Source organism: Rhipicephalus microplus, chromosome 5 (genome assembly GCF_043290135.1).
Source record: "Rhipicephalus microplus isolate Deutch F79 chromosome 5, USDA_Rmic, whole genome shotgun sequence".
In the NCBI taxonomy this organism is placed as follows: domain Eukaryota; kingdom Metazoa; phylum Arthropoda; class Arachnida; order Ixodida; family Ixodidae; genus Rhipicephalus; species Rhipicephalus microplus.
In genome coordinates, this window is record NC_134704.1 from 94965557 (window position 1) to 94992296 (window position 26740).

At 45.1% G+C, this 26740-nt stretch overlaps 1 protein-coding gene across 2 annotated transcripts; it reads right to left on the reverse strand.

Annotated features, from left to right (window-relative positions):
• Positions 1–798: 798 nt before the first annotated feature.
• Positions 799–24797, reverse strand: LOC142817869 (FAS-associated factor 2-like). 2 transcript variants are annotated; one of them, XM_075895777.1, is made up of 5 exons: positions 24655–24794; positions 21873–21950; positions 13481–13625; positions 10495–10644; positions 799–8442 (listed from the first exon to the last, which is right to left on the reverse strand). In XM_075895777.1, the coding sequence occupies exons 3-5, from the start codon at positions 13544–13546 to the stop codon at positions 8254–8256; spliced, it is 405 nt and encodes a 134-aa protein (XP_075751892.1). In that variant the 5' UTR covers positions 13547–13625; positions 21873–21950; positions 24655–24794; the 3' UTR covers positions 799–8253. The 2 variants fall into 2 exon arrangements, with proteins under 2 accessions (XP_075751892.1, XP_075751893.1); XM_075895778.1 differs by lacking the exon at positions 13481–13625 and having other exon boundaries at positions 24655–24797.
• Between the last annotated feature and the right edge of the window lie 1943 nt (positions 24798–26740).

Sequence of the window (26740 nt, forward strand, 5' to 3'; positions counted from 1 at the left end):
CCTGTGTGCGTCTGCCTTTGAGGAGAAAATGTCTCGGACTTTAGTTGTACCCAATACTAAAGAATGTCTGTGACACCTGACCTAGAATATATCCTGTGTCGTGTCAGCTTTCCGTGTTCATTTTTCTTTACAGGATAAGGCATCAGCTATGGAGCTCGAAAAACTCATGGGAATAGCTCAAGACAGAAAACCCGTCGAAGCTTCAGTTACAAAGTGACCTTCGCAACTGTCGCCAAGCGCAGCCTAAGCGGACGCCTACGCCACTCGTTTTGGTGCAGCTAATGCTGCGAACTAGGTCACCTTTTATACATATCAAACATGCATATAAACGAACGAAAATGAAACGCGTTGAAGACTTCATAGTGGTGTATCGTGAATTTTGCAATCGTCAATATGCGGCAGTCTCCAGCGTACATGCGGGCTTGTTCTCACATCGCCACTGGATGTATGGTTGGATTATTATAGACAATGTTATTGTTCACATGAAGCATAAGACGGCGGAAACCTGCACAGTATGCGCCAAAGGCAGGCATAATTTCTCGGTTGTTGTGCCTTGCTGCGTGCAAATGATTCTTAGCATAGGGAAATGTCAGCTATTCACTGTTATAACAGCAGGACTGTCTTCATTCTACCTTAACTTAACATGGTACTTCACATGCATGGTAATGTGTATGTGATTCTCTTCCCTTTTTCTCTTTCTCCGCTTCATAGACCCCGACTTAGAGTCAGACTTTTGTATCACATTCCTCGTCACCTCGAGACTCTCTAATCGACTTCACCTTGACACAGCGTACAGTCAATAAATATATGTGCCATCTTAGTTTCACCGGTAAGCCATACTCTGACAATTGTGGTGCTTCAGAATGGAAAGAAAGTACTCGTCTCCAAATCAGAATATGCACAATTTCACAAGCACCGATAGAACTCGGTAAAGGACATTGGGTTGAAAAAGGTACCGAGCTAGAAATGGTTGAAAAAAATTGACCAAGGAAGTGAAAGAGTAGCTAAATTATTTTTTCAGTCATTTTCAGACATAACTACGTACAACATGCATGACAGAAGAGAAAAGTGTTTCCGCTTTGATTACAATAACTTAGGGCAGGCGTTGTTTGAGCAAAGCGTCAAGTCTTGCGCGTCTTTCGAAGAGGAGCGGGAAAGGCTTCGGAGCAAAACTTCACAGGTGTGCGAACATTCGAAAATTTTGAAAAGGGAATCAAACAGCGCACAATACAACAACCAAATATTTCTTTTCCGGATATTTTTTGAATGGGCATTACTCGGGAGGAGGCCTGAGTATAGGAGCACGTTGGAAAAGCAACGATCACTTTCTTTGTTTTAATTAGTGAAATGTCAAAGTGCCTCAAGGTGCATCCAAGATTCATGCAGTTCAGGTGACACCAAGGTCAAGATGTAAAATGGGAGTAAGCTCTGCTTATCACCTGGGGGAGGACTTATTGCTTTAAACTCCTGTGTCACTGAAGCCAATGTCTTCAATCCTCTATCATTTGCAAGAAATTCCTCTCTTTAATTCGTGAAATGTTTGCTTTTCACATCTTAGCTGGTGAAAAAGATGAGAAAGCTTAAAGTGGGCTTACAATAAAGTACTCATTTAACAACAAAAACAAAAAAACGTAATCTGCCTTACCATAATCCTAAACAAGCATACGAGGGACTCTTCCTCGAAAATCATGAAAGGGCAGAAGTGTGAAGCTGTGGCAGTAAATGGCCATGACTCCTGCGGTACATACATTTATCAGCCTATATCAGCCATTAGCAGAACGTCATCCTTCCTTTGCCGCTGAATATGACGCTATCGTTACGATTTCTGAATCGCTTCACTTGGAAAGCTGTATTCGTGGAGTGTTTTCTTTTGTGTGTGTATGTGCACGTCATGACGTTTAGTCGCCAATTAAGGGGAATCAAAGTAGACAAAAATTCACGCCTTTTTTCGGTGGTATTTCATTTATTTTTCTTCCACTTAATTCCCTTCCATATTCTACGAAATCCACAGTTCAATTACAATGTTGCCTATGCTTTCTAGGATGAAATGAGTGTTGGTTTCATGTATATCTACAAGTTTTTATTGCTCAGCACTAATAATGAAGTAAATGTCAATACACAACAGCTAGTGTTAGATAAGATAGCTAAATTAGGAGCTAAGTTTTGTATAAAAATGCTAGAATAGCTACTCGTAGCTTAATCAACGTTTCACCAGCTAGCAGAGTTCAAAATAACTAGATCTAGCTCTGAAATGGCTAAATTGACAAAACTGCTCGCAAGTTCCCTCTATCAATTAACCGTATGATATTTTGTTTTTGTTATTTCTTTCTGTCCTCTTCCTAGGGCCTTTTTGTTCTCAATGTGCTTTCCCTGTAGAGTGTACAGAACATTTATACCCCAGCAGAATCGCTCTTCCTAAAAAGGTTTCTCTCTATTCGCTATACTTCGTTACTGGGCGATTTTTGCATGACATAGTTTTTGGTTTCGTCGTAGCCTCGACATTTCATGGTGACTAGTCATATTCTTGTCAAACATGAGCACATGCCCCGAGAAAAAACTAAGAACAAAAAAGAGTTACATACAGTGTACAGTAACCAAATTGTTGCTTACACATTCACAGTGGCAGTTACCGGGACACGTAGTCTCTCGGTGTAGCACTTCTGCGGCTGTCATTTAACTTGGCATCACCGCAAGACACCAGCGACAGCATTGCTCACATGATTGACTTCAGTGTCGCTTGGGATACCACGGCAAAACTTTTATGTATGCACGCGTGTGTGGGGCAGAAACACAGAATGCATTTATTCATGCTAAGATAAGGCACATCAGCAAGGCCTCTGACTAGAGCAGCTTGGGTACACACAAGTGGGCATTACTTTCACACAAAGATGTCACAGCTCGTCTTCTCTTCTATGAGTTTTGTAAGTACTTGTCCATATGTATATATAAACATTACACAATGTACACAACACACTGTACAATTACACATTACACAATGTATACAGACACATGACACTGTTCTCTATCGCTGTACTCGCCCCAAACACAGATTGAACAGCAGCAATTCAGTCCGAACAGCGACTACTTCTATGCAGAACCTCAAAATGCAAGTCTCACGGAGAAAAACTGCAAGAGACTAGAACGAGTGAAAAGAGACAAATGGCCGCGCAGCTGTGGCTTCAGCAACACTTTGTGATGCTTTTTAAAAAAGAAAGATGTAAAAAGAAGAAACCTCCAAAGTGTATCAAGATCAAACTGTTATTGCACGTGCACGAAAATTCTTGCATAACCTCCGAACAATGACCATAGACAGAAGGCTTGTTGTTGGATCATGCCACCAACGTCGCATGCATCCAGCTACATAAATGAAAAGAAGAAAATGCTAATTTAAAAAGGAGGGAATAATTTATGATGGTAATGTGGTACCCCATTCTAGAAGTCCATCGCAAGTATTACAACAGAACGGCATTTATGGGAGTGGCACACTTAGGTATTACAATGCTTTGTGACAGGACGGGGCTAGATTTGTGAATGAATTCAACTCAATCATGTTAGAAGAAAAGGAAAAAGCATCACAGCGTGACGTCATCATTTGGCGCCGCTATAAAAGAGCACCGGCACGATTTCGTCCTCTGTGGGCACGGTGGACCCAAAGCTGCCATGTCGCTAAACGGAACGCTTCTCTGCTTGGTGCAGGTTTTTCTTGGCTTCGGTGCTTTTGAATGCGCGCAGCCACTTTATCAGTCTTGCGACGACACGAGCCAGCTCATCAGCAAAGGCTCCCAGTTTTCAACGCTGTCGTCACCCGACGACGCAGTTCTACTGGCCTTTCCATTCAAGCATCACAGCGTGACGTCATCATTTGGCGCCGCTATAAAAGAGCACCGGCACGATTTCGTCCTCTGTGGGCACGGTGGACCCAAAGCTGCCATGTCGCTAAACGGAACGCTTCTCTGCTTGGTGCAGGTTAGTCCCCGTTCTTGTTCAATACGTAGTGATTGTCGAAGCTTAGTGGTTCTGCCGTGCCCACGGCGTTGTTTTGTGATTGCGTATGACTGTTTTGTCGTTTGCAAACTACTAATTTGCGGTGATGTCGAGGAAAACCCTGGGCCCACCCAGAAGGAACTGTACGAGCAACTACTTGACGGTCAGACAGAAATGCGTAAGGAACTACTTGAAATTAAAACACTATTTTCTGAGCTGAAAGAACAGATGCTTGACCTTAGGCGTACTGTCGAAAATATAGCGACCGAGCGCTCAGCACAGCATGAAAACACCCATCAATTGCATGTCACATTGAAATCATTTGAACACGCAATGTCTTTTCAAACTAAAAAGCTAACAGACCTTGAAGACCACAGCAGACGTTCAAATGTAATTATTCATGGAATACCTGAGACCTCAGCAGAATCAGAAGAGGAACTAAAGCACAAGGTCGTGAAGGGTCTCTTTCAAGAAAAACTTCAAGTTAAATCTGAATCTGTAGGGCGTATTCATCGACTGGGTAAGCACGTAGGAAAGCGGCCTGTAATAGTGTATCTGCAAGACTTTACAGAAAAGAAAGAGATAATGAAAAACGCAAGCAAACTGAAGGGCTCAGATATCTTTGTTAAGAATGATTACTCAAAATCAACGCTAAAAAACGCAGTCTGCTCTGGCACAGTGCAAAGGCCGAGATAGAACAAGGGAAAAAAATCAACCTGATACACGATAAACTAAAGATCGATAAGGATATGTATTTTTGGGATGAGGTGCAAAATAAGCGAGTAAAAATGACCGGCTACAAGAACACCGCACCCCAAGAGTCTAAAACCTGACGTAATGTGCATGCGCACAAGCAACTTCGTCTACTTAATTTGAATGCCCGCAGTGTTATGAATAAAACCGAACCCCTCGAAATCCTATTACTGCAGTACGATCCTCACATTACTGTTATAACTGAGACGTGGTTACATGAACAGGTGAATGATGGCGACATTTTTCCACCTTCCTATACGGCTTTTCGTAAGGACAGGCAAGCAAGGGGAGGTGGTGTGGCCGTCCTGATCCAACAAAAATTTCATGCTGTCTTGTTGGATGATGTACCGGAGCTTGAATGTATCTGTATTAAAGTAACTTTGTGGGGCCACTCATTCATCGTATGTGCATTATATAGACCGCCGGACTCAACTCTTGAATACCTATTAAAACTAAAGGAACACATGTCTAAATACCATGGCAACAAAGTTCTTTTGATTGGCGATTTCAATCTCCCCGGAATAGATTGGGAGCGTTTTGAAACCTTTACAGCCAATATCAGCAATGCAAATGCAGTGTTTGACATTATGCTCGCACATAATTTGGTACAACTGGTTCATGAACCAACGCATTATCAGGGTACTGCTAGTTCTATCTTAGATCTGGTATTTATTCCCCGTGACTTCAGTACACATACCGTAGTAATTGAGCAAGGGCTGTCTGATCACTACCTTGTGTCAGTTTCTATCCCTCTTGAACCGCTTTCGGCAACTGCCAACTCGTCCTTTCATTGTGTGAAAGACTATACACACGCCAATGATGCTTGCATTATCGAGCACCTAGAAACCTGTTTGATAGATTTTGTAGCTACCGATGTTTGTAGATTGTGGGACCAATTTAAACGCATATGCTTCTACTGTATTGATAAATTTATACCGTCTAAACGTAAAAAGGTGCATAAACATACGCCCTGGATGACGAGAAGCATCATTCATCTCAAGCGTAAAGTTAAAAGATTAAAGAAAAAGCATGCTGACCCCAAAATTATAGCTGACGCTCTAGATAAGCTTGCACATGCCGTACACACCTCGAAGGAATACTACTTCACTACGTCACTCGCAAACTTCATAAAGAATGATCCAAAGAAGTTCTGGAACTATATTAGCGAAAAAAAAGAAACCCATATCACAGGTTTTTGTCAATGGTTCAATGGTATCTGATCAAGCTGCCATTGCTCAACACCTCAATGAGTATTTTCATAGTGTATTTTCTACTCCTAGTGCTTCCCCATCTGTCATAAATGCCGACAATGCTGCGAACGTAAACTTTATTTCTTATTCTGGTGTCGTTGCTATGTTGTTGAACCTAAAGACTAAGACTTCTTGCGGTCCCGACAATATCCCCAACATATTTCTGCGTCGCTTTGCAGAGTCTGTTGCAAAATACTTACTCGTCATTTTTCGAGTCTCTCTGTTGTCAGCGGAATTGCCAGATGACTGGAAGTCGGCACGAATAGTTCCTATGTTCAAGAAAGGTGACCGCCTATTACTGCAAAATTATCGACCAATCTCCTTAACATCATCATGCTGTAAGCTTATCGAACACATAATAGCTCATAAATTAAATGAATTCTTAGAAGAACGCTCAGTTTTAACAAATCATCAACATGGGTTTCGAAAAGGATTTTCCACTACAACACAATTGGTTACTATCGTTCATACCTTTGCAGCTTGTCTTGATGCTAACGGCCAAATTGATGTAATATTCTTAGACTACAGTAAAGCATTCGACACAGTTCCACACGATAAACTAATTATAAAGCTTCGGTTAGTTGGTATACCAGAATTATTTATCTCCTGGATCTCAGCTTATCTACTCAATCGCAACCAATATGTTCAGGTAGGAGAAAAACAATCAGGCTGCCTTCCTGTGACTTCTGGCGTTCCGCAGGGGAGTGTACTAGGCCCCCTTCTGTTTTTGGTCTACATTAATGACATTGTCAATGTAATTAGCACCCCGGTACAAATTCGTTTATTTGCTGATGATTGTGTTTTGTTTAGAGATGTGACCTGTATTAGTGACCAATGTGATCTGAATACTAACTTATGCAATGTATCAAAATGGTGTGAGCAATGGGGAATGCTTCTTAATGCAAACAAATGTGTGTATCTCCCCATAACGCGCAAAAAAGTCCCATTAAACTACACATACAATTTAGCTGAATCACCTTTACTTAAAGTAGCCTCCTATAAATACTTAGGCTTAACGTTAACAAGTACCTTATCCTGGAATTTGCACATAAATAACATCTGCTCTGCCGCTTTCCGTAAATTATGCCTTCTCCATCACAAGCTCAAGACTGCTCCGCCTAGTGTTAAACTCCTCTCCTACTTTTCCCTAATTAGGCCTAAACTTGAGTACGCCTCCATAGTTTGGGATCCCCACACAAAAATTAACGTCCAAAACCTAGAAAGAATTCAAAGAAAAGCAGTACGATTCATATATAGTAAATTTATGTCAACCGACTCCCCCACTGCATTACTAACAGCAAATGGTATAGAACTATTACAAATTCGAAGAACAAAAAGTCGGCTACAATTTCTTTCAGACATAGTGAACCACAGGCTACCCTTAGACACCGCAGTATACGTATCCCCCTTGTTAAGCAGACCCACTCGACACCACTATCCTCATTCCCTAACGCCAATCTTCACAAGGACTAATACTTTCCGGTACTCCTTCTTCCCACAAACAATAGATGATTGGAATAAACTAACCGAAGCATTTCCTCAACGCCCTTGACCATTTCGTATATACTCTTCTTCCATGACTTTCTTGAATGGTATTAGCACCTTGTTGTTCAACTGTTACTTTTTTTTTTAAACCATAACCCCTCTGTCTTATAGCAAAGGACTTGTGTAAGAACGCTTTGCAACATTGTTTCACTCTGTTATTTAGTGTGTTTCATGTATGCCCACCCTGCTTGGACTTTTTGTCTGCAGTATTCTATAAATAAATAAATAAATAAATAAAAGGCAATTATGTATACACAGACTTACAGGCACAAGACTGTATGCCAGAGATTTCTCATTGCAATGTTTCTCGAGCTGTTTGGATAAATTTGGAGCGTGCCTTGAAGATGGAGAGCTGAAATTTTTAAGGGGGTGCGCGTAATTTTCTTCACACAATTTTTTTACGCAGTTTAACTTCTGTATATTTTTTAACTTTACCTGTCCTACATATTAATGAGTACAACAATTGAAAGTTTCATTCTACGAGGCACGTTCCTCCGAAAGACGCCGTGTTGATGTTTGACAGGAGCAGAGTAGGTTATTTTGAAGATCTTAGATTTTTCCAAAGTGGTGAATACAGCAGCCTCACTGTTTTGTATGCACACTCGCCTGTACCAAACGCCACTTGTGTGAACCATTGGTCTTGTTACGAAGAAGCCATCGGGTAAAGAAGTAAAGTTTTAAGGGTCACTAAACCACCTAAATATAAAGTTCAGTTGTGGCACTATTGTCCGCCGTAGTCCGAATCGTAAACAACCAGTTCAGCTCCGTTCCACAGGCCGAATTCACCAAAAGTCGGTGGGTCGGGGTCCTCGCGCGTGGGCTGACAGGGCACCCGTAGCTCCGTGTCTTTTATGAAGACGTCGAAGTTGGTGGGCGCGTCTTGTTGAATCAGAACATAGTAGTGTAGATACTGCATCGATTGAGCACCGGGAGAAAGAAAATAAAAGAACAAATGTTAAGGCAACGTGAAGGTAACGCTGCTGTAAAAATTATAGCTGTCTTTCAAATAAATAGACATTTTGTTTAATGCTAGTAGTACTGTACCACGCAGCACAGATGTACCTAGAATATTGAACAGGCTCGCATTAGTTACATTAGAGGTCGAAATTGATAGCTGAATCACTGACAGCAATTTGGTATCACAGCATTACAGATATTATACAGAATTCTAACGGTCCTTTAAGCAGGCACCGAACAGGACTCGACGGTGGAAACCATGTTCATCTATTTCTTCTGACCTCCCTCCCTTCCCCCTTTCCTCTCAAATAAAGCTTCCTGCACTTAGGCGTACTAACACAAAAATTTCCAGCTCCTTTTTTTTTCTTTTTTTTGCGTCAAATGAAAGGCTATATCCTAAAGAATTTAAATCATGAACTGTGAAGCATGAGTGCACTCTGAAAAAGTTATTATTGTGTGTTTTTAAAGGTAGTTTTAGTTCCTTGACGTCATTACGCATTATGAACTTCTCGTTGCATGCTCATACAAGATGTAGTAATGTTTCCAACGCCCCTTGACACCGTGGCTCTGTTGGTGATGCACGATGGGCCATTTTTACTGTTTTGATATGACACACAAGCAGACATTTTGGAATTTTCGGTGCCTGACGTAGTCACAACTTGCGAGACTGAGGCGTGAAGTGGCCAAAATTTGCACTGTGGCCTGGCATCACACTAGTGTCGGCGCTGACAGGAGCGCTACGGGAAAATTGATTTTATCAGCAAAATAAAATACCTCATCAGCGTCTGCCGAGCTTCACTCTTGCTCAGAGCTGTCTCTGTATACAAGAGATTTGTATGGTCATGTGAAAACACCTTCGAAAAATGCCATCAGTACCCCTCTAACATGGTTTTGGATAGCCTTGGTGACCAGTCCACCTTTAACCAAGCAAGCGACGATGCGATGGGGCCATCATACCACACCATGCTGTGACGTCACAATGACGCCACCGATTTTAATCATCGGTGATGTTATAATGATGTCAAATTGTACCGTGATAAGACAGATGCTTGGTCTAGTTGGTGATTGGGAATCAACATATTTGCACAGTGCAAGACTATCAGTAGTTATGATGTAGCTACAGAAGAGAGAAGGACAGAAAGAGTGCCTGTACTAATTCTCGTTTTCTTGTATCACGGTCTAGTGACGTCTCGTCAACTGTCACTTTTCTTGTTTGATGAGGCATCTAAGACTTTCTGCCTTAAACAGTAAATATTTATGTTGAGCCAAGGAAACTGAAACAGTTATGTGAACGTAGCGTCACATAAAAAAAAAAAAGCTGGAAAGTACCACGGAAGTGCGAGTGGGAATAAGTTCTTTAAACACGCTGTGCAAAAAAAAGAAAAAAAATTAACATAGACCTACCATAGACTCTTTTTAAACGAAACCTCAAGGTACCAGAAAAATTTGTTTCCTTCAAGAGAAGTTTCGTTTATTTAGAGATAAACGGGGGTACAATGTTCAAGTAGGAAAACTCATACAATAGGGGAAGTTGAAGCAGCAATTTCACTTAAGAGAGTTTCGTCTACTGTACCTAATGTCAAGAACATGCAATTATAGCCTCAAAAATGAGATCTTGGTTCGCGTCAGATGCCTTTTGCAGGCAGGACTCTGAAAGACCGGGAAGCATTGGGGCATGATTTTTTGTTCAGCCCAATTCTATGAACCCAGCAGTATACAAGAGTAGAAAATGAATGTATATTTTACTCTGACTACTTTTGCAAAAAGAAAAAAAAGAATAGTTAATGAAATTTATGTTAGATTAGTAGGTGAGACGAGTTGGTGCACACAGTAGTCGAATTCAAATCATATATTTCTGGCATGTTTGTGCTATTAGCAAAGCATCAGTGATGAACCAAGCAATAAAACGAGTTCTTTATGTTAAAACTATACAATTTTCTTTGGGCAGGGCGGCAAAAAATGCGTATTCTGCTCCAACCACCACGTTTGCAAAAACAACACACACCTTGAGCGAGTGGCTTAGCAGGAACCCTCGCTGCAAAAGTCTTCCTGACGGCTCTGGCAGCTGGATGGAGAGAATTATGCTCCAAGGGTCGAAAATGTGTGGCTCTTCAGGTATCTGGTCCAGCAGCGCACTCTTCATGGGCACTAGGCTCTACGAAGAAATAAGCACAGCTAAATGTAACAAATGGGTTTGCTTCTTTTGCACTGCATGCGTCACGCAGGTTGTCCACCTTATGCACCAATTCACCTTACAGAAACCCTGCAACACTTTTTGAAAATGGTCGGAAAATGCTTCCGACTGGTTATAGACTGTCTTACCAACTACATATGAATGCTGTTATTATAAACTGTTAATCCAATGCTTTCTTATTTATGCATGTTGGGATGTCAACTGATACATAATGCCATGAAATATTGTACGCACCAACCCAACCATTTGCTTGCGTAGGCGTCAATCGAAACATTTTCTGTTTAGTTATAAAAATGCAAAACAGGCAAGTCCACCGCCCTCTATGGCGGCGCTGAAACTCCTCCGTTGAACAGTCAATCGTTAAGGCTCCCACAAACATGTTTCCGAAACAGTAAGTTCAAGGATGTGGCGAAAGGTTAGACACGAGCATAAAGAAGTAGAGAAAAAAAGAATGCCAACTGAAAGCTGTGAGTTGGCGTTTTTTATGTCTCTTCTCAATTCTAAACTTGGACCATGTCTTTCAAGTAACAATACCCCAACTCACCCAACTTACCATACTATAGAGCTAAGCAGTATAGATGTATTTTATGTTGGTAAATAGCGGTATGCACCGTCGACATACTGAGGCACTTGTAGCGACGTCACGACGCGTGGTGTTCACCCAGCCCAAAGATCGCTGCCATCCTCAAAGATCATGTGAGAACTGGCGAAGCAGCTGCAAACCTGTCTCACAGCAGAGCGCATCGGGAAGACTCCCGCTTGAACACATGGGGAGCTCCCCGATCCACTGTACTCAAAGGCAGCTTTGCAGTTGCCGTGCTAGTTGTCAGAGTTGTCAGGGCGGTGGTGAGATTCGAGCTGGGCGGACCTTATGTGTTACCTCATTGCTAAAAGCGCTTCAGTATGTCGACGGGGCCTACCACTGTTTGCAAACGCGGAATATGTCTACAGGTCACGGCATGCTCATCGAGACTAAAGAAGAGAGGAAGAAAAGAAGAATTGGGAAAATCGATTGGTCAGGCAATAAACACCGATAGTGAAGCAATTGGATTCGAAACTACGATGTGAAAATGCTTTGTTTAGATGTTATTGACAAATAACTATATTACTGTTTTTGTATTTAGTTTCTGCCCGTCCTAGCTTTGACCACGGAGGTATGTAGTATAGTGTACATAAATAAAGAAACATGGAAAGCCGTTGCAGGGCTTCTCAATATGTCTCGCTGACTGGCAGTCACGTAATCAGGGTGAATCACCAACGGCTCGGTGGCTTCTAACAATAGTGAGGAAATTTTCTTTTTACCTACGGCTGCTTTTGCCATCTTCAGTAACATGAGAAGTCCCACTTAATACAGAGCCTCTGTACGCACAAAATTATACAAAGTTTTCATGAGACATCACAGACAGGTTTTCTGCACTGGGGGCTCTAATATGGCGGCCACCATGATATTTTATCTTTTTTAAGGCCAAACCACACAAACGCGTTGCAGCGTGTCAAAGCATGTCTTTTTGAAGGGGCGCCACTCGATCTCTTTATGGAGAGACAGGGTACAACTACTAGAAGTTGCGCTCCCTCCCTTTCCATACTGAGAGTGCGAGGCGCCGTGTCAATAAGGCAGCCAAAAGGCCACGTGCTGACACGCTCCTACGCGTACTTGTGGTCAAGCCTGTGGATAGTGTCAGTGCAGAGGAGGGCACAGCATCGTTCGGTTAGCTAGCGAGACTTCTTGCCGTCAATGCGTTCAATGAGGCAAGAAGCTAGCAAGACTTCTTGCAGTCGATGTGTTCGAAAAAAAAAGTAGTTCCACGTTCTTACCACCAATAATTAAATTTTACTATTGTTACTACGGCGAGAAGTAATTGAAGACATTGTGTGCCTTACAAACGAAAACTCCATTGAACGTCTGTTATTATGCGGCGCTATAGCTTGGTTTTCATGTGACGTCACATACAGGCTCGCTACTCTAAGTATAACACAGTGGCGGCCACCTGGACATTCAGTGTCAGTGCAGGATAGGACACCACAGGGTCATTCAGTGCCCGCGTTCTTTTGTGCTCACCCCGCTTTTTTTTTTGTTCGCGAGTCATGCCAAAGAGGAGCACAAAGAAACGCGAGGGTGCATTGGCACTACTCCAACGTCATGCGTGTTACCACGAAACGCGCGAAGTTATACGTTTTGCTGGTCAAACTATTTGCATAGCTTCCACAGCGTTGCGCGCTTAATGTATGAAATGAAGTATAGATGCGAAGCATCTCTCGCCAGGGTCAATGTCCCGCGGCGGCGACGTCCACCTCCCACTACGCATGCGCAGCTCTTTCTCTTCTACTCTCCCCCTTCTCGCTTGCCAACATATGCTCACTCCCTCCTTTCCTATAGGCATTCCTTCCCTTGGCCTTGCCGCCGCGCACTCCCATCCCCTCCCCCTTTCTCTCCTCCGTTGCCCCGTTGTCGCCTCGCAACATCGACGGAGGAAACGTATGCTAGCGAGTTTTATTATTATTATTATTATTATTATTATTGAAAAAACTGACCGCTAGCGCTACACAACAGTTCCCTGGCCACCCTTTTAACAAAAAGCGGAGTACGGGTCTTTGTACAATTGAAATATCGGTTATAATGAAGTGAATGAGAACAGTTGTGCAATAGATTTAGTGCTCATAATAAATCTTTATAACTAATTCTTTCGGACATAGCAAACCTATTTTTATGTGAGATGTAAATTTGTTATAGCGAGGTATGAGTGTACCCGATGCAGAGCGTGCAAGTAACGCCGATCTGACCCTTATATATACGTACCAGCACCCGGTCTATCTCCTTTTCTACGTCCATAGGATTAGGCTGCTCATCGGGCCACTGCCACATCCTGTCGTTAAGGAGGTCGACGCGCTGCGAGCCTTGGTGCTGCTGCTGCCACCAGTTCTGCCTCGAGGTCTTCTCGAAGCTGCGCACATTCGTCAAGGGAGAGCCTCAACACCACAGAGAAAGAAGTGTGTTCGACGAAGGAAATCTGTCGAGCCATAAAAACACGCGCGAGAAAGGCTTAGCAACAACGCGACACACATGGCGCGTTTGGCGGAGTGCTATATGAGCCATCGTTTTACCTGTGTTCCAGAGGAGTAAATACCGTTGTTTTGTTAAGGCACTGGCGTACGGCCAGGGTGACGTGGAGGGGGGGGGGTCAAAAATTTTTTCTACCGACGATTTCCAGTCTTACATGCGCATACACAGGCACGCGCACAAACGCACGCGCGAACGCGCATAAAGTATATTTGAACACTTACCTCCTCCTCCCCCCCTTTAAAAAAGAACAATGGCAATGGCCCTGACAAAAATGGTACAGACAAATCATTTCCGAAACTGAGCTTACTCGGTGATACATATCTCGATCCTGTATACGAGATAATGATGATGAAAAACATTTATTATAAACGAGAGTGGTATGGGGCCAAAGCTTGACCCCGCTACATGGTCGGCTTCCTTAGTCCGGGACACCGCATGACGATGCCCCTACTCGCGCCCGTGTCACCAGAGCCCGTTGAGACTCTAGTGATGAGCAGTTGAGTAGGGCAGTCTCCCATGCTTCTCGGGAAGGGGTAGGGGAAGGGGGTAGGTGGGGATTTTTCGGACATGCCCATACCATGTGGAAGATATCACACGTCTCCCCACAGTGTGGGCACCGCCCATCTGTGTTCGCATCGAAATGTTTTAGGATTGCAGGACAGAGTAGAGTACCTGTCTGCAGGCGCCTTAGAGTTCGCTCTTCCGCCTTACTCATCCCCTTTGCAGGAGCCGGGTAAAGGCGGTGAGTGTCGCGATAATAGATCAGAATTTCTTTGAACCGCAGCAGCGGTGTATTGGCCTCCGAGTCATAAGAGCCAAGGTGAGGATCCCGGTGGGTACGTGCTCGGGCGGCCGCGTCAGCGGCCTCATTACCTCGTAAGCCCTGATGGCCAGGAGCCCATACGATGCGTTTCGCGGCTGGATCAGCGAGAGCCCGTTTTAGAATTTGGCTGGCTAGGGGGGATATCTCTCCTACCAAGTAATGAGCACATGCTTTCCGGGAGTCCGTGATGATAACTTTCGAGTTGGGGTCCGCAGCAGCAGGCGCTATCGCGACTTCATGAGCACGTTCTGGATTTTGTGCTCGGAACGAGAGTCCATTGACATGCTTTTCCCGATGAACTACAGAGGCCGTGTAAAATCCCGTGGGCGAAGGCCCTGCTATATCTACGTAGAATACACCAGGTCGGGAGCCGTGTTGCCTCTCAAGCGTCCGAGCCCGCGCCTGTCTCCTGCTTTCGTGCGTGTGCTTATCCATGTTACTTGGGAGTGGAGAGACCGAGAGCATATGCCGCCACAGTTCCGGAATACGCTCCGCCTCCTCTGCAGTGCAAGTGTGCTGTATATGTAAGCGGTTTAGCAGGCGGCGCCCAGGAGCCGTCTGCACGAGCCGCGTATATTGATTGATAAGGTGGGCCTCCCGCAACTCCTGGTAGGAGTTGAGCACACCTAACACCCTCAGTTTGGCGTTGGAAGTGGCCACCGGGAGATCCAGAGCTCGTTTAGTAGCCTTACCAATGATGACATCTATTCTTTCGTCTGCTTGCTTGTTAGTGCGAAGGTATGGGACGGCGTAGAGGATCCGGCTAGTCACGAAGGCATGGGTGAGCCGAAGCGCGTCCCTGCCCCGCAGACCACCCCGTTTATTGGAAACGCGGTGGATCATGCGCCCTACCTGTTCGCCTGTTTTCTTGAGTTTCGCTATAGTGGAGTCCGGTCTGAGTCTGTGGTGAATGAACAGGCCCAGAATCCGGAGCTCCTCCACCTCTCTGATGGGAACCCCAGACAGGAAGATGTGTATGGCTGACTTATATCTTGGCTTCGCTCTAACGTGCAGAAGCTCTGATTTGTTCGGAGCAGATTGGAGTCCACAATCGTTGGCATACGCCTCGACCATGGATGCGGCCTGCTGAAGGCGTTCCTGCATTTCACCAAGGCTCCCTTCAGTGGTCCAGATTGTAATATCGTCGGCATATACTGCGTGTTGTGTGCCTTCCACCTTGGCCAATTCGCTTGGAAGGCGCATCATAGCAATGTTGAAAAGGTTGGTGTTAACACTGCTCCCTGTGGGGTACCCCGTGTTCCCATAATGTACGGGTCATATTCCTCGTCCTCGATCCGAAGAAGTGCCTGGCGTTTAGAGAGAAAATCTCTGACATATGCAAAGGCCTTAGCCCCGCGATCGGTGGAGCTCAAGTTATCCAGGATGCTGCTGTGTTTAACATTGTCGAAAGCCCCCTTCAGATCAAGGGCGAGGATGGCTTTATCATTGTGTTGCATACTTATGGGCTGTATGACGGCCCTATGGAGCTGGAGAAGGACGTCCTGTGCAGACATGTGTGGGCGAAACCCAAACATTGTGTCTGCAAAGAAGCCTTTGCCCTCAAGGTATGGGGAGAGACGATCCCGTACCATCGTCTCCATAAGCTTGCCCGCGCACGAAGTCAGTGATATGGGCCTCAGATTTTCCGTATTCACGGCCTTGCCTGCTTTGGGGATAAAAGTCACAAGTGACGTTTTCCATTCGGAAGGGAGCGCACGGCCGTCCCAGATCTCGTTCATGTATTCCAATAAACAGGGGCGGCGCCAGGATGTTTTTACTGGGGTACTGGGGGGGGGGGGGCAACCACGAAAAGTGAGTTCCTCCGGGGGGGCAAGCTAGCTCTGCTCCTACTAGGTTTTCAATATATGCTTCCGGGCACTTGGGTGGGCATGGGGGGGCAGGCGAGAATTTTGGGGGGCTCCAGCCCCCCCTTGCCCCCCCCTGGCGCCGCCCCTGCCAATAAATGGAGGTAGGCTGTGTCAGAGAGGTTTGCCAACAGCTTTACTGTTATGCGGCCCAGCCCCGGAGCCGTACCCCTGCGCATTTTAGCTAAAGCCGCTTTAAGGTCATGCAACTCAAAACGGGCATCGAGTTGGTGGTTAGGCTTACCAGAGTACGTGTACGCCGGCCCAGGCGGGTCCTCCGTACGACAGAGATACCTATCGCACAGAGCATCTGCAAGCTGTGCCGGAGTGCCTTGGTACCCTTGCAGAGCTCGCCGGAGCTGCTTCTGCGCCTCCCCTCTCGTTTGAGAGGGGTCTATGAGACTGCGAAAGAGACGCCATGTCCCCTTCGAGCTCATCTGACGAGCTGCGGCGTCGCAGCGGGCTATCCAATTTGAATCTGAGAATTGGGCAGCATACGCTGCAGCCTGTTCCGTGAGTTGGGCTGTGTATACGAGACGGCTCCCAGCAAGTGTGAATCTCGGTCAAGGTCGCAATTGGGTATAAATTTGAAAAGTAGTCCCACGCAAGCTGAAAGTGACAGAAGGAGCCTTTTGGTTTAATTTCAGCACCAAGTTTGCAGCCTAATAGAAAAAAATATAATATGTATTGAGTTGTAAGTACTAAACAGTAACACGACATTGAATAAGCAAAAACGAAGTATAATGAACCCGATCTTCTTGCTTAGTCTCCAAGCTACCGGTACGTAAGTTGCTATCTACAGAGCACCTGCATAGTTTGTCTCCAATGGCTCGGTGTGCCAAAATAGAAATTAAAAGTAGCGTGAAAGTAGGCAAGGCACCAACCAGAATTTTTCGACGCCAGACACGAGTGGAAAGTAGCCGGTTTGACGCAAAATAACCACAAAGGACGACCCTGATCTCAGTATAGGTCGATCAAACAGATGTTTTGTTCTGATATTAAAGTAATTTTTCAGACCTCGCACGTGCTGCCAACGACACTAGCTTGACGTCACGCCTCAGTGTCAATTCTGGTGACTTGTCCAGAAATCTATTACAGTGCAGTCAGGTACCAAAACACACAAAAAGACCGCTTACGCGTGACTCACGGAGCGGAGCAGCCGTAAAAATGCCACAATATATTGCGGGAGGAGGGGGGTGGCAGTTATATTGTATGTTCGTGCGTATGTATACAGGCAAGCAAAATATAAGACTTTCGGTAGGGGGGGGGGGTCGAAACTCCCCAGCATCCCCTTAGCGACGACCATCACATGTTGTGATGTCAGCGTGCACTCAGAAAAAAAACTTACTTGATGATGTAATCATTACTGAATGACGCAATAACGCTAACCACTTCTGTAGGCTACTAAGGGCTTGTACTTTCAGTTAACGCAAAAAAAATGGAAATTTTCTAGTCAGTAGGCCTGAGTTTATGGGGAGAGCTGGTAACGGCCGCTGGAGGGACTGAAATACGCACCCGAACGAGCCACACCCAATGAACTCGTCATTTTAGACGTCCACGTGTAGAAGATGGTCACGCGTGCTTCATTAAAGTAGCGTACTTCCACAACACAATGAAGCCCCTAATTAAGGCTGCTATGGATACGTAGGACTCGGGCGAATACACCATTCCTACCTCCCGTAACTGACGCCTCCATGTTGTTCTTTTATGGTCACCAACTACCGAATTATCAGAAATTGCGCTATCTTTCTCCGTGACTTCAGATCTGATACGTGCTCCAGAACTGTTCTTGAAAATGCCTCGGTACCTCTCTTTTTCGGTCTGACGGCTGACCAACGACAGCATATGATCATCTCCAAAGAGAATACAAGCCTCTCTAAAAGGGCCCATGAAGGGGAACTAATACACAAATTTCAAATGCCGTGTTTATTTTATTTTTGTGGCAAATGAAAGACCAGACCCCCAAGTGCCTAGAAATGGTGCTGCTAATTGTGAGTGCAGCCTGAAAAGCACTTACAGTGTCTTCTTAAAAACTAATTCCGGCTCCTCCTGTACCCTGATGTCACAACACGCAGTAAGCTTCTCGTCAACTGGTTGTGAAAGATATCGTGATGTTTCCACGACTGCTGGGTATACCATGGCTACATCGGTGACGCACAAACTACCATTTCGAATGTCTTCGTGACACACACAAGCGGCCATTTCGGAAGTCCTGGTGCCTGACGTCATCACAACTAGCCAGACTACTGCGTAAAGTCACCGAAATTCGTATACTGTAGCCCGACGTCAAGCTGGTGTCGATGTAGGTAGGTGTGCCACGGGAAAATTGACTTCAATTTTGATATAATATATTTTACAAGCATTCATTGAGCATCACACTTCCTCAGAGCCGACTCTGTATACAGGAGATTTGTATGGCATAGTAAACTCGCCTCCAAAAAAGTGTCGGTCAGTAATACCAGAAAGTTGTATGACGGTGTACACACCGCCAAAAAATAGTGTGTCAGTACCCCTCCAAACCACCTAAAGGTGGAAACTTAGATGCGGCGCCACAGTTGTGCACCAGTCTATGAACACACCAGTCTATCCCCCACAGTGGTCTAGCGGCTAAGGCACTCGGCTGTTGAGCCGCAGGTCGCGGCATCGGATAGGGGCCACGGTTGCTGAATTTTCGATGGAGGCGAAAATGCTCGAAGCATGTGTGCTTAAATCTACTAAGTGCACGTTAGAGAACCAATGGCATCGAAATTTGCGGAGCCCTCGACTCCGGCTTCCCTCATGATGTTGCGGTGCTTTTAGGACGCTTACCCCAACAATTCTTACATTACCTGAGTCTACGAATGAACGCGTAGCAGTTTGAAAGTTTCGAAACGGTGCCGTAATAGCGCAGTTACGCGCATTAGGTGAACGAAATGTTGCCCTTCTTCGTTTTACTCTATGAGCGAAACGAATTCGTTGGTTCTTCTCTCGTACTCCCGGAATTCTCCTCTTAACCATACGAGCTAAGATTAAGAGTGGCAAGTGCGTTTAACTGCAAACAGACAAACAGGTTTGTTTCTTTGCTTAATTTATTTCCCCACTTTTTTAAAGGTGCCCTGACAGCGAAAGATGAATGAACATGTGTGGTTTAACGTCGCAAAACTACAATGTGATTATGAGAGACGCCGTAGTGAAGGGCTCCGTAAATTTAGACCCCCTGGGGTTCTTTAACGTGCACCCAAGTCTGAGCACCAAACCTACAGCATTTCCGACTCCATCAGAAATGCAGCCGAGTACCTAAGCCACTAGACCACCACGGCGGTGCCTGACAGCGAAAGTTTGGTTTGCGAGTTTTTTTATATTAATTTACAGCTTTGGGTCTGGTAATGGCGAAATTATATCGTAAATGATCTAACAGAACAATTTTGCGCCAGTTCGAAACGCTCGCCTAATTGATAATGATGATGGTGATTTGAGGCTGATCCCTTTGTATCGGGCGGGCCAGATTAATCTGCCTTAGCTAGAGAAAAAAATACTTAAAAGGTGAATAAACGAAAACACTCCACTGGCGTACACGCCCTGTATCAGTTCGTGTATATGTAGTCTGCACGCCTTCAATTTTCAATACCACAAGAAACCAGCACCCCACAGCGGAGCAAAGCCTGAAACTACGTGCGCTCAAGGTTCGATGACGCTGAAACACGCTGTTTTCAAATAGGTGGACCCGTGGACTCGCTCGCTGAATTCCGTGCCGACCGGTTGTGCCCTCGTGATCTCCGACGTCAGCGTAGCTCTGGCCGACTGGGCTCGCCGTACGTCATCTCCTGACGCCGATCTCCGACGACAGCGTAGCTTCGACCGACTGGACTTGCTCTACGCCATCTCCTGACACCGACAAGAGCTCTCGCAAGTGGTGCCCCGTCCTCAGACTCCTGCGACCGTGTTTCCATCTTTCCTATCTCTCCTATCCCCTCGATAGGTCGTCGCTCTCTCGCTTACCGCATCTCTCTTTCTCTCTCTCTATTCTTATACTCATATCCTCTTAATCCCTCCTCACCCCCATCCCTTGTGAGCTACTGTTGAGGTATCGCTCCCTGAAGCAGACAGTTACGGGGCTCACTTTTATTTTATTTTCCTTTCTTATAACATTAACACTTCCCCCGGTCGGTGAAGAATGAAACAATATGGGGGCTTTGAGCACGTCCCCTCGGAAAAAAAGAAAAGCAGCCTTGGTGTAAGCAGACTAAAACACCTCTAGAGCAGCCCAACAGAGCCAAAGGGGGGACGAACAGTAGTCCTCGCCGGGTGCCAGTCGGGGTGCTGTGCCCGCTCCGCAAATGTGCTTGACCTCTAAGTGATTCTAAGAGAGGAAAAAGAAAAGTGAGCCCGTAACTGTCTCCATCACGGGGCGACACCTCAACAGTAGCTCACAGGGGATGGGGGTGAGGAAGGATTGAAAGGATAGCAGTAAAACTATAAAGAAAGAGAGATGCGCTAGGCCAGCGAGCGAGGACATATCGATGGGATAGGAGAGATACGGAAGATGGACACACGGTCACAGAAGTCCGAGGACGGGCCACTTGCGAGACTCTTGTCGACGTCAGGAGATAACGTATATAGGCAAATCCAGTAGGTCAGAGCTGCGCTGTCGTCGGAGATCGGCGTCAGGTCCGCAACGTCACAAAGGGATCCCCTATGTACGTGAAAGCACAGAAAATGTAGATTGTATCTGCATACTCGCAGGAGCACACACCCTTACTTTAAAACCAAAATAAAATATCTTCTAGGCAATGCTCGCCACTGAAAATCGGTCAGAGGTGGCTCCGCACGCCGGACTATCAAACAACACAAGCATCTCGAGTTACCAAATTCGGTGTCAGCGGTCCTTCAAAAGCGCTCTGAGTTCGAAAATAAACTTGTCGCAATCACTCTTTCCTCTCCGTCTATCCCTTCCTGTTTCGGCATTTCGCCTCACGCTAAAACAAAAACTTTCAAATGCGTCACCAATAAGCCCACTTTGCAACCCTCGCCAACACCAAGCTTCTTTTTTCGCGTGCCCACGTCATCGTGACGACATTCGCACGTTCACTTGAAATGCTAAAAGAATTGTCGGATACGGTTCACGGACTCTATACCTGTCAAGCAACTTACATATGACATTTGAAAGATAGATCTTAAACAGCAGAACTAGCAAGGACCGTCTTTTCTTTTGCCCCTTCTTTGCGTCCGCACTTCTAGTGCTGCGTTGTAAACCAAGTTCACGATGAATCCCAACCAACTGGCCCCTCTTACTGTCCCTCCCAGCCTGAACGCAAGTGGGTTGTCGAAAACTCCATGAGCCCACTCCCCTGATTTAAGCTCGTGCATTTCCTTGCCCGTCTTTATCAATGCTTGATGCGCCTGAACGCGCTGTAGCGCACAGCTTTGCATTGCCCAATGGCACAAACGTGATTTCACTCACCGACTGCGTTTTCTCGAATGACTGCTGCGACTGCGGCTTCGCTTCCGGCGGGATGGTGCAGTCTTGTCCTTTCTGCACCTGGGCAACACAATAATCAACACACATTAATTAGGACTGAAACAGACCATTGCGACAGTGCAACGATTGCACTTTCGAGAATACTAATCAATACCGCTTGTATCAATTTTGGGGTTGAAGATTACGGCCACGAAATAATCATTAGCATTAGCACGCATTCTCTGTCTTAAACAATTTTTGCTGAATAATGAGGCTCTCTGGCTACCGACACTCATTCATTTAAATTTAAAGGACCCACGACTTCTCGGAGCATGGCATTCTTTTGTGCTCTCCCCATTTGATTCTGTGTGTGAGCCGAGCCAAGCCAAGCGGAAGCATGCAGCAACAATGATCGTTGGAGATACAGTGCAGATACAGTTCGTAGATACAATGCTAGAAAAGGCGCTTCCAGACGGATTTTCTCAGCCAACTGAGGGTCCTAATGTGGCGGCCATGCTGGAGTCAATGCGAACAGCCTACAATTCATTTTCGGAGAAGCCCGCCTTCACTTTCAAACCCCTCTAACGCGTAGTCTGTGTCGGCAGCCATTTTATTCCGTTCCTATTGTGTATTTACAAAAGCACACACTGTTAAGCACGTTAGCCTGACAACATTTAGCAGACAAGGTGTGAGCAAGACGCGTGTACGCAAAGCCAATGGAGTTTGAGTGCCGCGGACCCCACGCCACTTGAGTATATATACGTAGGCTCTAGCGTTCTTTTGTACTATTAGCTGCTACACCCACAAAGGAAAGCACAAAGAAAATCACTAGGTAGTAGTAGCGATTTTTTATTTACTTCATGAAATGCAAATAGGCCTTTGTCAGGTGTATGAAACGCTTTTTGCTTTCTCTATCCTTTTTCTTGCATTTCAATAAATAAATAAAATTACTACTACGTCGGGGACGCCTAAATCGGGGCCGTAACCAGGAATTTTTTCGGGTGGAGTTGATGTGTGCGACGGCTGACTTTTGCCACTTGTGGTCGATGTGAAGGCATGTGCAGTGGTGGTCCAGCGAATCTGGGAATAGGGGCAATTTTCTGAGCAGGAAAATGGCTCTTTTGTAACAATTTAGGAGCATCCACATGAGCATTTTGTAGTAGTTTTGTAGCACACAATTGGCGTTATGGATGAGTTGGAACAGGATAAAATCGAAACGCATTACATTTGGTGCAGCTTTTCACTAACGCACAACTGTTCGGTACTTTAGAGAAAGTAGACACAAGCAAGATTGACACGGCACTGCCATTTAGCTTGAGTACACACCACAGGAAACCATGGTATGTTGCAAACTGACTTTGTTTGCGTACGTAAATATAACGCTTTTACACTACTCAGAACAGTTTAATATAATAAAACCTAATACAAAAAGGACTAGAAATAGAAAAAAAACTCTTTTGCGCTGTCGGCAATCAGAAATTGTCTAGATGTACAAAGCTGCATCAAGATTGTGAATAAATTCACTATTCAGACGTGCCTACGTGCACCATATGAGCTTTATTTTTTCGGTAATTGGCTAGCAGACGCACGCGCCTAAGGGTCTTTCCTTTCTGTCAAGGCTCGCACATAACTGGATGGCTCTTTGTTGAGCAAATATTTTAGGATTATTACTGTCTTGTTTACAATGGAAACGGCTTCAACACCATAAATAATGTTTTTTTTTCTTTTGCAATTAACCAATTACATATGTATGTACTGTTTATGCACAGTATTACTATTGTATGACGTGAAAAAGTAAGTGTTTAAAATAAGTGGTTAACGATTTAGAGTACTCGGTACTCTACTAAGGGAGAGCAGCAAGGAGAAGTTTATTGACTTCCAACCAAGGATAAAGTACATGACAAAAACATCAAGCTTCACGACTACAAAGGGTGCATGTACAATCAGGAAAGCACCACTACCGAGGGAGAGCAAAAAAAACACAAGTCCACGCGACATGTACTGAGTCCAAGCGATTCCAGAAATATTGATAGCCCTCCCTTTGGGGAACGCAGCTGGGGCCGGTAGGAGGCTATGCTGTAGAATGAATAATTGAATTTACGCGCCTTTATTTATGCGGCGTACAATTTTTTAGGTGTGCGAGGTAACGTGGCGTAGGACTTTTAATCAATGATATTAGCAAAAACAACTCGTTATGTACATTTTGCATTATATGCAATCTCAACAAGGCCTAATATACAAGACCTAAGACTGGGTACCAAGTTTACGTATATTGCCAAATGAGCTTGAATGTATCTCCGTGTAAGTTAATATGTTAGACGCTCGTAATAACTTCGGAGTTTTTTTTTAAGTTCATTAAACACGTGCATGACGAAAAGTTAGTAACTTTGCGCAACAGGTAGTAGCTGTTGCAACCTTTAAGCATCTACTAACGTATGTAGTAAAATGGTGGTAAAAAGTTGGTATTGACCAAAGAAAGTTAGTAACAGCTGCTGTTACTAGCTTTTCGCTCGTGGTTACAAGCTTTGTATTTACAAACTTTTCTTTAAGAGTGTGTGAAGGACACACGAAGCTACGGCTGCCAAGAGCAGCACGACACACACGTCAGCTATATGGCAGAGCCCGAAATGGCAAATAGATTTGCTTTGTTGTCTCTTTAGCTACCAACGCGGCAGTACACGTTTACAAGCATGATTCAATTCACCGAAAACCCATTTGGGCCCCTGCAACACAATCACGGGATCGTTTACACTTTGCGAACGCTCAATGAAGAGACCATACTTACTTGCTTTCTATACGAACCAAGGCGCTTTCACCTCGTTCAACGCGCCCGGACGAATGCGCGGGAAACTGACAGGCAAGCAACAAGCCAGTGGACAAGCAAGCAAGCCGATAAGAGCTTAGAGTTTCCCACAATACATACTAGAGGGAACTCTGGCGCTAGTGTTTATGGGAGCTGCAACGCACGGCGCTTCAGCGACCATGGGAATGATGGGTAGTACACACATTTGTCTAATATGCGTACTTCTGGCCTGCCTTTGGCTACGTGTGTGTTCATGTGGCTTGGAGCTGTTTTCTTGCAAAACAAGTATTAGCAAATGTTCAGTGGTTGCGCTTCACCATTTTACTTTTTTAGACTTACTTTCCAAATTGGCTCACGAAGTTCAAAAGCATTCAATCTTTATTTCAAAACAAAACCGAAACACAACAATAAACGAAGCCGCAAGTACGATTCGCCGCCCGCAAGTACGAAGACTAGGCAAATGTGTGTACTACCCGTCATTCCCATGGTCGCCTAACGATCGCAGCGCCAGGTTGCCCTCTAGTTAATTTTGAAAAACTCTATGGATGAAAGTAGAGATGTGCGCCGACTGGTCGGCGCGCCCCCGCCGATTATTTTCGCCGCGCCGCCGCCGCCGACACGAACTGATCGGCGCGCCGCCGCCGACGACGTTCTTCATCGGCGCAATCGGCGCGCCATTTATGCGCCAGTACTGACTTTTCACAGTCACAGTCTTCTTTTTCATCGTGATTTATAGCTTCGTTTCACATTTTATGCAGCCAGTAAAAACCAGGCTTCTTAGTTATCTTCATCCAGCTTCAGAGACCGAGAGTACCACTATGAACAGCGGAACGAGTTCGGCGGCCGCTGCATGAAATGACATATTGGACAAATTGACAAAAAATAAATGTAACAGTTACAGTACAACATAGACACTGCCATCTTAGGCTTAGAAGCAATTTATCTGTTTTTTTTTGTGCCGTAACTAGCTATGATTATGGTGATACGACGTTGAATGTAATGGCCCAGCGTTTTGATGCGTGCGAGTTCGCCATAGCACAATTCGAATATTCATACGGATGGAAAACGGCATCATTATCTGTCCAAGATGGCAGCCTATAATTGTGCCCGAAACAGGGCGTACATAAAGAAGAAATGAAGTGGTAGCAGTGCAGCACGAATGCAGCGCGTTAGATGAAGGGAGGAGGAGGAATAAATGAGGAAGGACATGGAGGTTAGGCGTTAGATGAAGAAATACACAAAATCCCGAAGGATGAAATCGAAAGGGAGAAGTTTAATGAAGATTAAAAGCGTCGAGGCATAATACATGCTCGAACCTACTCAGGGTATATCAGCACCTGACCGCGGTGTTAAAGTTGATAATTTTCGAGGATGACCACTTATATGCAGCGTCTGAACATGCTGCAGAAAATATTCACCATCTGTTTTATTATTTAACTTGTCTGTTTGTACCGGCTTTCTAAGACATTGGATACCCGGGATGAAGATGCCAAGGCAGTAAGATGGCAAGAGAGAGAAAGGAAGGCTGGGGGATTAACCATATCTTGGCATACGTCTTGCTGCCTAGCACTGAGGGTTGAGAAATAGGGGCAAGAAAGGGCGTGTAGAGAGAAGGAAAAGAAAACCCATGTGCACTCAGGAGTAAGATGGCAAGCTTAACAGAGTATTTATTACATTCTGTACAGACAGGGCGAGAGGTCTCTTGCGAATGAGCTGGGTGGCTAACTATAAAGTGTACGTTTTGACTTAATCAGGGAATGGGTCCAGAATGCGCTGTTGAATCACGAGACACACACACCATTTCTGACGGTGCCGCTCACACTCGCTCAAGTCAAGGTCTTTGATTGGGGCGTCGCCACCACACTGCACCTGTGACACCAAGAAACCATTGTGGTCGTCTCGTCGAACATCTTATGGTGTCGGAATGCCACCTCACTTCCCCGCTAAGATGGACAGTACACGGCGGACAGCAGGCTGGCAGCCCTTTGGTGACTTGTTTGATGAACAAAGAACGCGGCCCTCCCCCGTTGGCCCAGGCGCCGCGCGTAACAACGGCTATCCAGCGGTG